The sequence below is a fragment of the Pseudorasbora parva genome, chromosome 15 (genome assembly GCF_024679245.1).
Source record: "Pseudorasbora parva isolate DD20220531a chromosome 15, ASM2467924v1, whole genome shotgun sequence".
Classification (NCBI taxonomy): Eukaryota; Metazoa; Chordata; class Actinopteri; order Cypriniformes; family Gobionidae; genus Pseudorasbora; species Pseudorasbora parva.
Window position 1 is genome coordinate 11,949,680 of NC_090186.1, and position 19,111 is coordinate 11,968,790.

Consider the following 19,111-nt stretch of genomic DNA (forward strand, 5'->3'; position numbering starts at 1 on the left):
TCATTTATTTTTTAAAGTTAGACATCTACCGTCTTAGTATTCCTCAATCAATTCATTATAAACAATATAACAAGGTGGAAAAAAAATTATAAAAGAATGTATAGGGTCACTAATGACGCAAGGTATGTGACAGTGTAAGAGTATTTTTTTCGGCACAACAATAATTTAATCTTTGATGACTGAATAAAAAAAACGTCAGATACCCACAATGATGACGTGATCTTTCACTCATAGTCACCGCAGGCAGAAAACAAAATAATTGGAAGTATCATCAGTAAAACATGAAATGCCTCAGCGATTTACAGCAGAGCAGGTACTGAACGCGATCAAACATTAGTGTCACTGTCACTTGATGCTGGATCTGCTGAAGAAGCTGTCAGGGATCAAAATCTCGATTTTGAAGGTGTTGAAAATGATAGTTTTGAGAATATGTTTGAGATTGTGAATATGAGGCAGATGCTGAATGTACTGGGAAATGAGCTCTGACAAGGACAGTGATGATGGTATAAAACATCTGCTCAAACTGAACCCTTCCAAGCTGCAAAAGGTAAAAAAAATATGCTTTATTTTATAATTTAGTTGTTACTCTAATATCAGAAGAGTTCTATATTATCGGGACAGGTGTAGAACTGAATATGTAATAATGGTTGCATTTAAGAGTTAAAGTTGCAGGTATCATGCATGAAACCATAATATGTGCATTATTTATTTATTTTTTTAGTAAAAAAATATATCCATTTATCTAGGCCGGTATTTACAGGATGCATGTGAATCATTAATGGCTTAATGATAGAAAATAGAATTCGCTCAAAAACTGTTAGGTTTTGACGGCATGGTTATAAAATGGTCATGGAGAAAATATTCAGTGCTCAGAGCGTTCATAGCCACATATTCTTCTGTACCACTCAGCTGAAATCCACCCGCAAAAGCACTTTATTAGCTTTTACATGCATGGCTGTCAATCAACAAACATGGCAGATGAAAAGAGACAAGACAAGGTTTCTAAAATCGAACTTCAAAAGAGTGCTGAAAAAAGGATCGAACCGAACACATCCGCAACACAGAGGTTCACGTCTGAATCTGATTGCCATGTTTTAGTTTTTTTTCACTATCCACATCTGACAGTTCATTGTATGCATTTATAAATTTTTACAGGAAATGTACTGTTTGAACTGCTGCCAATAACTATTCGTTGGAGTACATTTTAGAAGTTGAAGTTATTGAACAGTAAATATTCATGTTTGCAATTTTTTATTACATGCCTTATTTGTGAGTGTTCTTCATGTCACTGAAAAAAGACTGAGGCAGTATAGCTTTTTGTCATTTTATTTCACTCTTCATTTTACTCAATTTTAATCTTAATTTTTGCAACTGTAATGAGGTTTTATTTTAAAAAAAGCCAAGTTTTACCTGTTCATAAACAGCACTGATAAAATTATATTCCTCCAATCATGCAACGCACATCACTCAGAGACATTATCCACATTTAAAGGGTTTTACTTAAGAAATGAAATACTTAAGTAATTAATTAAGAGCATAATGATCTTTCAGACTAAGGTTCTTTCCACAGGATAAAATATATTTGACTTGACTCAAATGATTAATCCAAAAAAAGTAAATACATTAAAGTAAATAGACAAATAAATATGCAATTAATTCATAAGCAAATACAATTAATTTAAATAAATATCTAAAATACTTCTAATTGGAATAAATCATAATTTTTAAAAAATAAATTATAATAATAAAACACTATGGCATATGCAGTATTATCTTACATAAAGAGCCCATGTCAATCAAATGAGCTCTACTTTGGCCACTGAATGAATATGACAGTGCAATTATACAACTTGTACAAAGACTCTGTAATGACTGAGTGGCTAAATATAACAAACTTATTATCTATGGAAATGTTCAACACACTATTATAACAACTATATATTTGTATGAACTACTTTTGGATATCCACTAGTGTTTCCCTGAATCTTCATTCAGATTAGGAAACTCACAGATCCTTGCCGCAATCACATAAGATACACACGAAAGAGATCCAAAATGTGCCTTTTGCCACACCTACCCATAGAAAGTGAAAATTTACGGGACATAAATATTTTATATAATTGATTAAACTGCATTTTTATATATATAAAAAGTATAATTTTGTCCCTTAAACAACTGAATTAGTTATTTTTCCTGCTGGTGACACGCACTTGAGTGTACTTACAGCTTCATACAACAGGTCTAAATGGAATTCGGACGTACTACATCCGTCACTGTCATCAGTTGCGTTGCTTCACTTCCATTCACAAACCAAACCATCTCCCGTGGCCTCATAGGATAGGGAAGTGTCAACTGAATGCCACTGAATGTACTTTTTGCCTACTGTCAAAATGAATGCTATGAATTCGGACAAACTACTCAGCTCACATACTTTTTTTCTCGCATACTAACGTTATAGCAGTGTATTGTTATTTTGTTTCTCACTTTTTTAGGGGGGTGACTTAAAGGGTTAGTTCACCCAAAAATGAAATTGATGTCATTAATGACTCACCCTAATGTCGTTCCACACCCGTAAGACCTTCGTTCATCATCGAAACACAGCTTAAGATATTTTAGATTTTAGTCCCAGAGCATAATGCAGACAATGCCCACTGTCCATGTCCAAAAAGCTAATAAAAACATCACCAAAGTAGTCCATATGTGACATCAGTTGGTTGATTAGAGTCTCTTGAAGCATCGAAAAAACATTTTGGTCCAAAAATATCAAAAACTACGATTTTATTCAGCATTGTCTTCTCCTCCATGTGCCTCCAAAAATAATCAAACGGTTAATGAATCAGTGAATCGATCAATGATTCGAGTCACCAATGTCACGTGATTTCAGCATTTTGGCAGTTTGACGCGAACCAAACTGCTGAAATCACGTGACATTGGCGACCCGAATCATTGGTCGATTCACTGATTCATGAACCTTTTGATTCTTTTTGGAGGCACATGGAGGAGAAGACAGCTGAATAAAATCGTTGTTTTTGATATTTTTGGACATGGACAGTGAAGTGGGCATTGACTGCATTATGCTCTGGGACTAAAATATAAAATATCTTAAACTGTGTTTCGATGATAAACGAAGGTTTTACGAGTGTGGAACAACATTAGGGTGAGTCACTAATAACATCAATTTCATTTTTGGGTGAATTAACCCTTTAATGTGTGAAATATGCATCATGTAGCAGTTATTAATTAATTATTTAATTTATTTTAAAATGTTAAGTTTGGACCCTGTCTGAAAGTCTTTCAAAACTGTCTTAGAGGGCCAGAACTAAAGCAATTAAATAATTACATTCTTAGAATAAAAAAGGTTCAATGTGGTTTTATATAGGACCCTAAACCCTTTATGCCCAAAAATAAATAAATATAAGAAGAAATGTATTAAATGATAATATACTTTCACGTTTAATAAGTTATTTCAATATAGTGTGTGTATATATATATATATATATATATATATATATATATATATATATATATATATATATATATATATATATATATATATAATAAATATGTATTTTTATTTTTGTAAAGTCTTGTAAACACTTTTATTTATTTATTTTTCCTCATTAATTAAAACTAAATGCATCAAATTATCCCATGACAGAAACACCTAACACACCTTGTGAGGTTCTATATAGAACCTTTTCTACTAAGAGTGTAGATATTACATGAGTATGAATGAATACAGACATGGACGTCAATACATTCAAAATTTGAAGCATGTCACTTAAAGAGATTTGAAATGTTTCTCCAACAGGCGTACACTTTCACATTTACCAAAGCAACTTTCAAGAATGCATGTTTGTTCCCTCAGCAGGTATCTATCTAAGATGGCGTAACACTTCATTTAAAAATTCAATGAGCTAAAAAACGCATATATTGCGTCAGGTGTCCATAAGAAACCTCTTATTACAAATAAAAATTAAACAACTTTAAAAAAAAAAACATTGCACTCCATTGCAGACATGTCAATACACAATACTTTGTTTGGAATTTATTCTCAGAGACTTAATTGAGGCATATGTGAAAGTCTATTTTACTCCTCTCTGAGAAAGTGAATACACACATTCACTGCATGAGTTTAAACACACACCCATGCATAGGCTCAGGTGTTACGGTTTGGTGTTTTTGGCAGCGTTGCCGTTAGCAGGCACCGTTTCCAAGGTGATCTCCAGACTGTCAATCTCGGAGCATTTCCGCCCCCTCACAATCACCCGCACGGACTTCTTACACTCCATTGATTGGCTCTTTGGTTTGAGCTCTTTTATCACTCTAGGTTCTTGTTCCGGCTCCAATTCGGGTTCAGTGCTGTCCTGCAGAAACAACTGCACAGTGTTCACGTTGACTGGACAGCGGCGTGGGTAGTGCTTAAACTGCTCAAATGGGTCACTGCACATCTCGCAATTGCAGTGGCATGGACCTACGGGCCCCTCTAAGGAATCTGAGATGGATTGGCCTCTTTGCCGCAGGGGCCGCAGATTGAGGGCCAGCGATGGGCGGTAACTCGAGCGGGGAAAACACTGGCACAGGCAGTGGTGCACGCAAACTCCTCGCAGGGAGCGCATGTCCTTGCAGAGGAGGTGACGGAAGTTGGGTTTGAGCAAGAGGTAGGTGAGAGGGTTATAAAGGGTGGAGGATTTGGCAAAAACCGCAGGGATGGCAAAGGCCAGGGGTGGGATGTCCTCAAAATGGCCAAAGGCTGCCCACATAGACACCAGTGCATATGGACTCCATGCAGTGAAGAATCCTATACACACTGCCACACTCAGCTGCAGAAAGACAGAGAAAAATTGCAAAAGAGACATCATGAAGAATTTCATTAGGAGCACCATTTTACAGCACTTAATGTGATTTGCAAGCTTCTTAAAGGGATCCCATGGTGTTGAGACTTGTATGGCTTAATATAACATAAATGATGTCTCTTACTGAATTATGTAGTAGAAAACCCATGAAAGATCTACGTTATTTTAAAAATCGATTTTATATTTGGACCATGGGCGGCGCCATTTTGTTTGCGTTCTAGGTTGATGACGTAGAGTGGTTGAACTCCTCAATCAGCTGGCATTACCCGTAGCTATTTTTACCACAACGCAACTCGAAAATTGTTTCAGAGTTAAACAAAACCAATGAATTCCTTTGTAATTATACTTAAAACACACTCAAACATACATGTGCACACAAACTCACCTACACAAGTCACAAACAGATCGGCGGGCGCGCACACGACAGGCTCTGTCTCAATCGAGATGTTGGGCTGCTCAGTCTCCACGACAGGGGCTGAATCTGAAATCGACCCTATACCCTTAAATAGGGCATTATTTGAAGGGACGGACATTTGTAGTGTTGTCCGACACCATAGTGGACATGTTCGAGTGCAGTCATTCAGTCTCACGTTCCACCGCAATAACGAGTAAAGCCGATTTACAAACAGCTGTCCGACTTCACGCACTCAAACATACATGTGCACACAAACTCTCTCTCTCACACAGACTCACACACACCCCAACAGATCGGCGCGAACACAGCAACACACACACACACCAACAGATCGGCGCGAACACACACACAGCCCAACAGATCGGCGCGAACACACACACACACACGCACGCACTGCGCGCGCATACATAACCCTCAATCTATTCCCTTGTTGATATCCTGTTCAACACATCCTGTTCCCCAGATAGACTGTTGATAGTAGATTAACTATAATGCCTAATGTGACCAGCAGAGGGAAATATCTAGGTAGGACGATGGGATAAAGTAACGTGAGGAAGAGAGGCAGGATGTTTTGGTGATGATGCATGCGATTGAGACAGAGCAGTCAGGTGTGTGTGTGCGCGCCCGCCGATCTGTTTGTGACTTGTGTAGGTGAGTTTGTGTGCACATGTATGTTTGAGTGTGTTTTAAGTACAATTACAAAGCAATTCATTTGTTTTGTTTAACTCTGAAACATTTTTCGAGTTGCGTTGTGGTAAAAATAGCAACGGGTAACGCCAGCTGATTGAGGAGTTCAACCACTCTACGTCATCAACCTAGAACGCAAACAAAATGGCGCCGCCCATGGTCCAAATATAAAATCGATTTTTTAAATAACGTAGATCTTTCATGGGTTTTCTACCACATAATTCAGTAAGAGACATCATTTATGTTATATTAAGCCATACAAGTCTCAACACCATGGGATCCCTTTAAAAAAATAATTTGATAAATGTCAGTTTAATTAGTCAGAGACGCCAGAGAAACTGCCTAAGAAGTTGTATGTTGGGCAGTTGTTGACAGCTTTTCCTGATTTTTTAAAAGAACGTTTTTGAAAGAAGTCTCACTCACCAAAGCTGCATTTATTTGATCAGTAAAAACATAAATATTGTGAAATATTCTAACAATTTAAAATAACTCTAATTTAAAAATGTAATTTATTTCCGTGATGGAAAAGTCTTGAAAAAAAAACGTTATATTTAAATTTAAAAAAAATATTTTTAATTAATGCGATTTTAAGTGTAAAATTAACTATTTCGCTAATTGTGTGATGTAGGTATGTTGGGTATGAAGGGTATGTTACCCCATGATTTACTCACCCTCAAGCCATCCTAGGTGTATATGACATGGCTCTTCCTTCCAATTTTTTTTATAATGGCATTGAATGGCAGCCCAAAATTTGAAGCCCAAAAAAGAGCATCCATCCTTTATAAAAGTAATCCACACAGCTCCAGGGGGGTTAATAAAGGCCTTCTGAAGCGACTCGATGGGTTTTTGTAAGAAAAATAACCATATTTAACAAGTAAAATATCTAGCTTCTGGTGACACTAAGCGTTTTTAACTGCGCGAGGAGTTACACTTTCTTCGTAAGTTGAATACAGAAGGTGGTTCACCAGAAGCCTTGTGGATTACTTTTATAATGGATGGATGCACTTTTTCGGGCTTCCAATTTTGGGCCCCCACTTACTGTCATTATAATGCTTGGATTAGCCAGGATTTTTTGTAAATATAACTGTGATTTGTATTTGTCTAAAAGAAGAATCTCATATACTATTATGGCTTGACGGGGAGTAAATCATGGGATAATTTAGATTTTTGGGTGAACTATTGCTTTAAGTATAGGTTAATGCTTGTTAGTAAGGTTATTTTTGTCACAAAACAAAAACTGCTAAAACAATATTGAAAATAAAATCAATACTTTGTGTAAGAAATGAAGACTGCCCCTTTACCTTCACTATAATGGCCTGAATGTTGCCCATGCGTGTCTTTACTGAGACGTGCTGCTCCACCGCTCTGCGGGACTCTCGGACCGTGAGCAGTATGCGTGTGTAGGATACGGTGATGATGCTGCATGGCAGCAGGTAACAGGCGATGAAGAGCACACTGGTGTATGAGCGGGCAACTGAGTCGTGACTGGACCAGGCCCAATCGATGCAGCAGGCCGTGCCGTAGGGTTCGGGACCATACTGCCCCCAGTGGGCAAGAGGGGAGCAAGCGAACACGAGAGCATAGGCCCACGCGCACGCTATTAACACACGACCGTGCTCATAGCTGAACCTATTACCTACAGAGATACACACATATACATTAGAGAATAGATAATGGCTGCAAATAATATAATAAAATATACATTTTTAAAAAATAGCTTACAATTTCTGAAACCATAAGGCTCCATTTCTCAAAACTACACAAAAAACACACAATATACAAAACATCACAAATTTCTTGAAAAACAAAACACTTATTTCAAAACTATTTTGAAAATGTTTTTTTTTTTTTTTAGCAACGCTTCTTACAAAACATTAAATGATTAGCAACATACACATTAAACTAGACTCACCTAAAGGATTATTAGGAACACCTGTTCAATTTCTCATTCATGCAATTATCTAATCAACCAATCACATGGCAGTTGCTTTAATGCATTTAGGGGTGTGGTCCTGGTCAAGACAATCTCCTGAACCCCAAACTGAATGTCATGAATGGAAAAGATTTAAGCGATTTTGCGTGTGGCATGATTGTTGGTGCCAGACGGTCCGGCCTGAGTATTTCACAATCTGCTCAGTTACTGGGATTTCACACACAACCATTTCTAGGGATTACAAAGAATGGTGTGAAAAGGGAGAAACATCCAGTATGCAGTATACGAAAATGCCTTGTTGATGCTAGAGGTCAGAGGAGAATGGGCCGACTGATTCAAGCTGAAGAGCAACTTTGACTAAAATAATAACCACTTGTTACAACTGAGGTATGCAGCAAAGCATTTGTGAAGCCACAACACACACAACCTTGAGGCGGATGGGCTACAACAGCAGAAGACCCCACCGGGTACCACTCATCTCCACTACAAATAGGAAAAAGAGGCTACAATTTGCACAAGCTCACCAAAATTGGACAGTTGAAGACTGGAAAAATGTTGCCTGGTCTGTCTCGATTTCTGTTGAGATATTCAGAAGGTAGAGTCAGAATTTGATTTAAACAGAACAAGAACATGGATCCATCATGCCTTGTTCCCACTGTGCAGGCTGGTAGTGGTGTAATGGTGTGGAGGATGTTTTCTTGGCCCACTTCAGGCCCCTTAGTACCAACTGGGCATTGTTTAAATGCCACAGCCTACCTAGGCATTGTTTCTGACCATGTCCATCCCTTTATGAACACATGTACCCATCCTCTGATGGCTACTTCCAGCAGGATAATGCACCATGTCACAAAGCTTGAATCATTTCAAATAGGTTTCTTGAACATGGCAATGAGTTCACTGTACTAAAATGGCCCCCACAGTCACCAGATCTCAACCCATTAACGCATCTTTAGGATGTGGTGAAACGGGAGCTTTGTGCCCCTCGATGTGCATACCACAAATCTCTATCCGCTGCAAGATGCTATCCTGTCAATATGGGCCAACATTTCTAAAGAATGCTTTCAGGACCTTGTTGAATCAATGCCACATAGAATTAAGGCAGTTCTGAAGGCGAAAGGGGGTCAAACAGTATTAGTATGGTGTTCCTAATAATCCTTTAGGTGAGTGTACACAGATGTTAAAAATGTAAAACGCTACTCTCTTGTGTCTTTTGATTCTTCAGTGTGCAGTGGAGTTAAGGGAGTTTGTCACACGTACATGCATGTGTACAAATACTGTAAATACAGTATTAATGCACAATTGATAAACTTCGCAGTTATTGAACTGAACTGAATCAACACTGAACTGATGAGCTGTATAATGACACTATTGGTTTGTTAGAGCTGCTTTCCAGCATAATTTATATATGTTGCTACTGTGAATTTGATTTGATTCAAACTTTCTGACAAAAGTTTCAGTTCAGTTCTTTTTTTAGTGGCCGACAAGTGACTATGGCACTGTCCACCATATGACCACACTGAGAGACGAGCTTCACAGCAGATTTTTTCCCAACGTTAAAAGAGGCATTCGCAAGTTCGCACTTACAAATAGGGTTAGAATAGGGTTAGAAGAGCTGAACCCACCATCCCTTATAGAGATAGGAACAGGGATGCTGTGGTGGGACAGAGTCGGCTATTTATAAATAGGCTTCCTTGCGCTTCTTGGGTAGATTATCTGAATGTGCTTCTCCCTAGCATTGTTAATAAAACATATTTTATGTCATGAAAGTGTGGACTCAGAACAAAAGAACAGGGTTCCATTTGGGACAGCGGATATGACCATCTTTATGAGTAAATCATTGAATCGATAAAAAATGTGATTTATTGAGGAACAAAACGAGACTAATGTTGTCATTCTCTCAACTGAAGTGTTCACAAAAAATCTGAACACTATACATCACAAAACTGTTAAGTGTTAATTGTAAAACAGATGCATTTTCACTTGTGGACTTATGGACCCCACTGTATTTAACACAATAAAAACTATAATGTATAGGTATGAATACCGTGAAGTGGATAGCAGACTTTGAGGCAGCAAACAGTGCTGAGTATAGTGAGAGTGGTCAGAGAGCAGATCCCGAACAAAACACCACAGAAGGCATAGATCACACACACTGTCCTTCCATAAAGCCACCTGCAAAAAACAGAAACAGCACTTATAAAAAAAGCTACATTAAGATCACGATCAATGAAAGATGTTTGATGTAACATTCAGAAGTTATTTAAATTTAAAGCAAAATTCATAATTCATAACATAAAACAATCATTTTTGCACTTCAGTGGTGATACAGAAGATGCATCTGAATTGGTAAATTACAAATGCATAAATAATGTTGAGGATGATGTTTGTTAAAGCAATATCCTGTTTGCCATCATGCTCAAATTTGTGAAAACAGCTCTTTTGTTCTTTTTGATACTGGTAAATTATATCACGTTATAAATCCAGATCTCATACAATAACTTTTTTGCAACAATATCTTAAATTTTGTGAGCATTTTTATTATTTTTGGTGACATTTATGACACAATCCCTAATTAATTTCTGAATCGACACAATAAATAAATCAAATTAGAAATAAGTTACTGATTGCATCTGAAGCAGTAAATTTTACATCCAATCACATTAATGATGCTGATAAATAAATCAGGCAGTGCACTGGCAATTTAGTAATATCCCATCAGATGTTATCTTGACCGGTCTTGAAACAAAATCCACTCTAAGTCTAAGACCAAGACAACACCGAGTATAAATGTGGCTGAGACCAAGACAAGACCAAGACTGTCAAAAAAAAATCTGCTTGGTTACAAACATTCTTCAATTCTTTTTATTTTGTGTTCAGCAGAGCAAAGAAATCTATACAGTTTTCGAACAAATTGAGTAAATAACTTTAAATGGTTATTTCACCCAAAAATAAAAATTCTGTCATTAAAGGTGGGATAAGTGTTATTTCAAAACCGTTTTAGAAAAAGGACATGGGCCGAGTGGAATAACAAACTTGTAGCCAATCAGCAGGTTAAGGGGCGTGTCTACTATTTATGGTGAGAAGAGCGCTCGCTCTCGCTCTGTGCACATCATTATTCAAAACACACGAGTCACACATGACGGACATTAGCCGAGAACTAGTCTAATATATGCTGCTTGACTATGCTCGTGTGTCATGTTCACTTGTTAGTCCATTTGCGATCGTATTGTGTCTCACTACAGCGATGATAAAGACCCGTTCATTTCCACACCTTATGGAGCATCTAAATCTCCTCACTTTGTGCTTCAAGCCTCAGCTCACACAATGTCTCCGACAAGTAAGATACTACACTCCTAATATATGTTTGCTTACTCTTTTCATGATCTATATAACACTTATCCAGTCATAATTGTAATATGTCATTAGCTGGACTGTCGTGCTTGTGTTCTATAGAGTTGTTCATGAGAACAGTTTGTGATTTTTGTGATCGCTATGACTCTAATCTTGTCATAATTTGTAATATGTCGTTAGCTGGACTGTGTACTTGTGTACTATCGAGTTGTTCAAGAGAACGGTTTGTGTGTGTTTTTGTGATTGCTGTAACTCTAATCTTGTCAGAATTGTAATATGTTCGTTAGTTGGACTGTCTTGCTCTTGTGCTATCGAGTTGTTCACAAGAACGGTTTGTGTTTTTGTGATAGAAGGGATGACTTTTTCATTGAATATTCGACATGTATTAGATACACAGAGATTCTGCCATAGCCGTTGATGCTTCTTGGTTACATATGTGTGGGGCGGCACTATCAAAATAGGGCCGAGACCCTTTTGGGGGTAGGGCCGTGTTTGTTTTGGTGATTTGAAATATCAACAACGGTTACCAGATAGCACTTACCCCACCTTTAATTACTTACCCTAATGTCGTTTTTTTTGTTTTTTTGCAAACAAATTCCCGTCAGTTCATAAAATGATTGTAGAGCCGCTGTAGTGAGATGGGCTTTGTAACGACGTCTTCAGTGCCCTTTACGGGTCTTGAGAGATGAAATGACATTGGTGTCAGTAGAGGCCTTTCTGAGCCATCAGGTTTCAACAGAAATATTTTCATTTGTGTTCCGAAGATGAAAGTAGATCTTACGGGTGTCGAACATTTTTTAACTACTTATTAACTACTATGTGCTAACATTTAAATTAATAACTTGATACAATGCACTTATTGTTTTTACATTATATTTACATTTTAAAAACTACCTGCATGTAATTACATACATCTGTAATTAATTAATATCTATTAATTACTTAAAAAAATAATTTCTGTAGTTGCATTTATAATAACACTGATGACCCTTCCCTTACACATAACTCTACCCTTAAACTTACCCATACCACCACACCTGTCCCTAACTCTACCCTTAAACTTACCCATACCACCACACCTGTCCCTAACTCTACTCTTAAACTTACCCATACCACCACACCTGTCCCTAACTCTACTCTTAAACTCACCCATACCACCACACCTGTCCCTAACTCTACCCTTAAACTCACCCATACCACCACACCTGTCCCTAACTCTACCCTTAAACTTACCCATACCACCACACCTGTCCCTAACTCTACCCTTAAACTTACCCATACCACCACACCTGTCCCTAACTCTACCCTTAAACTTACCCATACCACCACACCTGTCCCTAACTCTACCCTTAAACTTACCCATACCACCACACCTGTCCCTAACTCTACCCTTAAACTTACCCATACCACCACACCTGTCCCTAACTCTACCCTTAAACTCACCCATATCACCACACCTGTCCCTAACTTTACCCTTAAACTCACCCATACCACCACACCTGTCCCTAACTCTACTCTTAAACTTACCCATACCACACGTCCCTAACTCTACTCTTAAACTTACCCATACCACCACACCTGTCCCTAACTCTACTCTTAAACTTACCCATACCACCACACCTGTCCCTAACTCTACCCTTAAACTTACCCATACCACCACACCTGTCCCTAACTCTACTCTTAAACTCACCCATATCACCACACCTGTCCCTAACTTTACCCTTAAACTCACCCATATCACCACACCTGTCCCTAACTTTACCCTTAAACTCACCCATACCACCACACCTGTCCCTAACTCTACTCTTAAACTTACCCATACCACCACACCTGTCCCTAACTCTACCCTTAAACTTACCCATACCACCACACCTGTCCCTAACTCTACCCTTAAACTTACCCATACCACCACACCTGTCCCTAACTCTACTCTTAAACTTACCCATACCACCACACCTGTCCCTAACTCTACTCTTAAACTTACCCATACCACCACACCTGTCCCTAACTCTACTCTTAAACTTACCCATACCACCACACCTGTCCCTAACTCTACCCTTAAACTTACCCATACCACCACACCTGTCAATAACTCTACCCTTAAACTTACCCATACCACCACACCTGTCCCTAACTCTACTCTTAAACTTACCCATACCACCACACCTGTCCCTAACTCTACTCTTAAACTTACCCATACCACCACACCTGTCCCTAACTCTACCCTTAAACTTACCCATACCACCACACCTGTCCCTAACTCTACTCTTAAACTTACCCATACCACCACACCTGTCCCTAACTCTACTCTTAAACTTACCCATATCACCACACCTCTCCCTAACTCTACCCTTAAACTTACCCATACCACCACACCTGTCCCTAACTCTACCCTTAAACTTACCCATACCACCACACCTGTCCCTAACTCTACTCTTAAACTTACCCATATCACCACACCTGTCCCTAACTCTACCCTTAAACTCACCCATACCACCACACCTGTCCCTAACTTTACCCTTAAACTCACCCATATCACCACACCTGTCCCTAACTTTACCCTTAAACTCACCCATACCACCACACGTCCCTAACTCTACTCTTAAACTTACCCATACCACCACACCTGTCCCTAACTCTACTCTTAAACTTACCCATACCACCACACCTGTCCCTAACTCTACCCTTAAACTTACCCATACCACCACACCTGTCCCTAACTCTACTCTTAAACTTACCCATATCACCACACCTGTCCCTAACTCTACCCTTAAACTCACCCATACCACCACACCTGTCCCTAACTCTACCCTTAAACTTACCCATACCACCACACCTGTCCCTTACTCTACCCTTAAACTTACCCATACCACCACACCTGTCCCTAACTCTACTCTTAAACTTACCCATACCACCACACCTGTCCCTAACTCTACTCTTAAACTTACCCATACCACCACACCTGTCCCTAACTCTACTCTTAAACTTACCCATACCACCACACCTGTCCCTAACTCTACCCTTAAACTTACCCATACCACCACACCTGTCCCTAACTCTACCCTTAAACTCACCCATACCACCACACCTGTCCCTAACTCTACCCTTAAACTTACCCATACCACCACACCTGTCCCTTACTCTACCCTTAAACTTACCCATACCACCACACCTGTCCCTAACTCTACCCTTAAACTCACCCATACCACCACACCTGTCCCTAACTCTACTCTTAAACTTACCCATACCACCACACCTGTCCCAAACTCTACCCATATCCCACCTCAATATCAGCAAATGTGTTTTGCAACAAAATATGAACACAATAAGTACATTTTACTTATTTTTTAATGATAGTTCATAGTAGTTAAGGCCACCTAAAATAATATACAGAAGTCATTCAGATTGCTTTGTGTACCATGATAGAGAGAATTATAAAAGGTTAAAATAATTTAAGAATAAGGATTACAAATTATAATAAAAATAAAGAAAATTCTGATAAAAAAAAATTAAAAATGAACATAAAATAGCATTAAAACATGAATTAATATTCTCATGAACTGCATTCATTGATGCATTCATTTTCCTGTTCTCGACTGGAAGAGCGTGGCGCTAGGGTCAACACCAAGGAAGGTCATGGGTTTGATTTCCAGGAAAAAATGTAAATAGCTATGGACATTACAAACATATAGTAAAGGCACAAATACAAATAAAAAAAAGATTGTTTGTAAATGCATACACAACAGTATACACACTGTAAAAAAATATTTAGAAAAAAAAGTTAACTGGTTGCCTTAAAATTTTGAGTTCATTGAAATAAACAATTTGAGTTAATACAATGAACATTTTTTGAGATTCGGCAAGCTTTATTTAAATATTATTAAAATATTTTGTAAGCATATTGGATAATTGTGTGTGTTTTATTTCTGATGACGCAGTGAAACATGCCAAATAGTGCTATTTTAGTGATTTATCAAATTTTTTATGTGGTTCAGATACAATACTATTTTGAGTTTCTATTTATTAAACAAATTTCCTTCATTGTATCAACTCAAATGTTTAATTTCAATAAACTAAAAATTAAGGCAACCAGGTTACTTACTTTTTTTTACAGTGCAGTATATGTAATTTGCCAGCTTAAACATAGGCAAAATATTGTATCAGTATAATCCACATAACCAAGTGATGGATTAATTTGTGCCAAAATATTGTAGAGTTTGATTGAATGCACATCCTCTGATGTCAACAGGAAAAGATAAGGAAAGCATTTTCTCCTACCTATTTACTGTGCTATGTATGATTATTTGATAAGTTGGATTTTGTTTGCTGTCTTAAGCACACCCAACAAATGTGCGATAAATCTACAAAAGATTTATATTTTTATCTACATTCTCCTCTTGTAATCGATTGAGTTAATTTACCTCATGTACAATCCACCGCTGCCACAAAACGAGAACGTAATAATTTATTTTGCACGCGCACACACACACACACGTTGGTCTATGTGGTTTACAGGGACTCTCCATAGGTGTAATGGTTTTATACCGTACAAACTGTATTTTCTATCCTCCTACACTGCCCCTGCCCCTAAACCTACCCATCACAGGAAACATTCTGCATTTTTACTTTCTCAAAAAAAGCCATCATTTATTTTGTTTTAAAGCTTTTGATATATCAGGAAATTTGAAATGTCCTCATAAACCACATTTATAGTGTAATACCAGTGTAATACCCATGTAGTTATACAAATTTGTGTCCTCATAAACCACATAAACAGGCTCTCTCTCACACACACACACACACACACACACACACACACATACACACACACACACACACACACACACGCACACACACACACAAAGACAAACAATGTCTTTTGCACATCTCTGACTTGCGTTACATTCCGGATGCAGCATGAAGTCACACATACTAGCGATTGAAACTGTCATTCTTAGCCACAGTCTGAAGTAAAGGACCGTTAGCCTTGATGGCTGTGGTCTGGATTTATGTGCGAGAAGTGTTCTGGATGTGACACAGAGCCGCTCTGTGGTCTGTCCACAGCATTTTTTACATGACTGCTCGCATCATCATTATCACTGAGTTTTTTTTCTTGATGGAGCATTGAACTGTACGTGTTTGTATGAGCCTTTTTGGTTTGGTTTATATGAACTATTTTGCCTTGGTAAAATGATAATCTGAGGGAAGTGACAGCTAAGTACTTGTGTCCAAATTTATTTTGGTCCACACAAAAAAAAACGTACTTCCTGTGTAATTTTTTTTAACCAGTTTTCCAGGTTGTGTGGTCATTTAATTGCTAAATTAGGTCTGTGCGGTTAATCGAAATTGAAATAAAATCGTGTGACTGTGTGATTTCTAAACCACAGAAAGTATGATTTTTCCACCTGCCCCCTCAGTGTGTAGAAGAATGTAGTGTACCTAAAACAGAACAAAGTGTTCAGGTTCAGGTAATCATTTGATTACGTTATACATATATGTGGCATTTCTAGTGCTTGAATTATTTCATTTATTGTATTATAGCTATATCCGTATTGTGAAATAAAATTCATATTGATTTTGGTCATATCACCAATGATATAGGCCTAATCTACATCTCTGAATTCACAAGAGGGGATCAAAATGAGAGATAATATGCAACACAGATTTTTTTTTAGACCAGTACCGTATATTTTTCACGTGGACCGTAAGAATGAACATGTGACTAAACATGTGACTGTCTATATGAGAAGCGCATTTCTGGTCCCATAGGATCACAAGCTCACACGTCCAACATTCATCTGAATCCAAACGCATGAGTTTTATCACTGAGGAGCCATGCAGATTTATTTTTACAGATGTTCTATAATGAGAAAAAATTATCCGGATAAGGCTTAAGACCAAAAAGCAAGGACAAGTAATTAAAATAACATCTAGAGGACTCCTGCTGTTAAAGTTACGCTGCAGCACAGCTTGCATGCTGATTATGTATATGCAGTCCAAAAAGATCCTCAGACTTCTCTCTTTCCTGTGTTTTTCCTATATTGGGGGGAATTTTTCCTTTTTTGTGGTACCTGTGGGAGAGGCTTGAGGTGACCGCGAGGGGGTAGAGGCTGAGGGTCATGCCCAGGTCGCTGATGGCCAGGTTAATGACGAAGAACTCGGCTGGTTTTAACAGGTGCTTCTTCTTGTAGGACACATACAGCAGCATACTGTTTCCACATAGCGAACAAACACCTGCAGGACAAAAAAATATATATAATAGTAATTGTGGTATGATGTGGGACAAAAATCTTTTTGAAGCTTCATTTTTCATCAACCAATCCATCATTGGACCTAGCTCTCATTTATAATTTTTTTATAAAAGTAGGACAGTTGCAGAAAATATATTTCTCAGTTCAGTAGTCCTAAAACCCGGCATTTTGTAGTGATGGGTTTCCTACGGAGTTTTTAGAAAGGCAGGTTTTTGATTTATTACTAGAAAAAAAAAGATAAGCCAGACCCACATCAAGATGTTTGGTCTGGAAACTCACCATTGACAGGGCTCAATCCGAGGGGCGGGATAAACGGTTGTCTTTCAAACTCCCTCTGCACGCGATAGGATAGCGCTACACCAACCAGAGCAACGTGAAGCAGAGCTAGCTGATAATTAAACTTTCGCCGAAACTCCGAACTCCTCTTCCCTTCTTAAGAATGATTTCAGTGCCGTTCTTTGTTTTGTTTTTTTCAAAGAAAAGATTAACTCTAAGTCTTCCGGAGTCGCGGCCAAAGCCAATTTGTAAGACCGCTGTTCCCAGCTTCTTTCTTTACAAGTAGCACGCATCTCTGCCGTCATTATGTTAAGCCCCGCCACTGACTCTATACACAATGTAATTGCCTGACCAGATTTTGTTTTTTCCAGCTTAGAAGTCTATTGAGAGTTGCTAAACTACACTACACTAGGGCTGCAGCTATCGATTCTTTTTGTAATCGATTAATCTACCACTTAATCGATCGATTAATCGATTAATCGGATAATAATTACTTTTTCTTTATTAAAGAGCAATAAGAGACACTAAGACGCGTATCTTAAAATTAACATCTAATTTGTCTTCTTTTTAGAAAAATTAAGTTTTATTGCTGAAATTGCATACATTAATAACTGTGAAACTAAACAATTTTAATGCATACAATTGCCATATTATATTAAATAAAAATCTATTTCAAATTACTTTAAAAAGGTAAACATAGTTCAATCTAAAACTAAACCTACAACCAATAAATCTAAATAGTAGTAATATAAATAACAATAATGCCAATATAAATTATATAAATATTCTATAAATTCTATATAATATAAATATTCTAATATTCTATAAATATTCTATAAATAATATAAATGACTAAACATTGTATTTATGTTGTGCAACTTAACTTTCATGTATCAGCTTCAGCTCAGGCATGACATAAGCATTTACTGTCTTATTTACTCCTTTACTGAAGCAAATCATATTGGACAGGTTAACTTGGAGCAAGAGATGTGCGGATCAGCTCTACCGTCACTGAATCAGCTGTTAGAATCAAACCATCCACCCGAACCCGGTATTCTCAACTTCAAATCCTCCGTGTTAAGCGCGATGCTATCGTCACATATTAGCTACACTGAAGTAGGTTGCTAAACAAAACAAAAAAAAATATTTTGGCAAAATTACATTTACATAAACCAGGGTCGACAACCTATACATCACACGGAGGAATAACCGCTAGAACGTGATCAAACGCGAGATAGCCTATGTTTAATTCAGGTAAAGTACATCACACATGCTGATCTTTTGAGCTAATCATTCATCATTGTAACACAGCTTGTTTTAAGTTAGTAGCTATAAATATGAT

At 37.8% G+C, this 19,111-nt stretch overlaps 1 protein-coding gene across 1 annotated transcript in view; it reads right to left on the reverse strand.

The window, feature by feature from the left end:
* Nucleotides 1-3,643: 3,643 nt before the first annotated feature.
* opn7a (opsin 7, group member a) overlaps nt 3,644-19,111 on the reverse strand; it is a 48,222-nt gene continuing 32,754 nt past the window's right edge. The window contains exons 3-6 of the mRNA XM_067417132.1: nt 17,314-17,476; nt 9,936-10,063; nt 7,260-7,594; nt 3,644-4,823 (exon numbers count right to left, since the gene is read on the reverse strand). Coding sequence (XP_067273233.1) covers nt 4,167-4,823; nt 7,260-7,594; nt 9,936-10,063; nt 17,314-17,476 — 1,283 coding nt within the window. The 3' untranslated portion in view covers nt 3,644-4,166. The remainder of the gene's footprint in view (nt 4,824-7,259; nt 7,595-9,935; nt 10,064-17,313; nt 17,477-19,111) is intronic.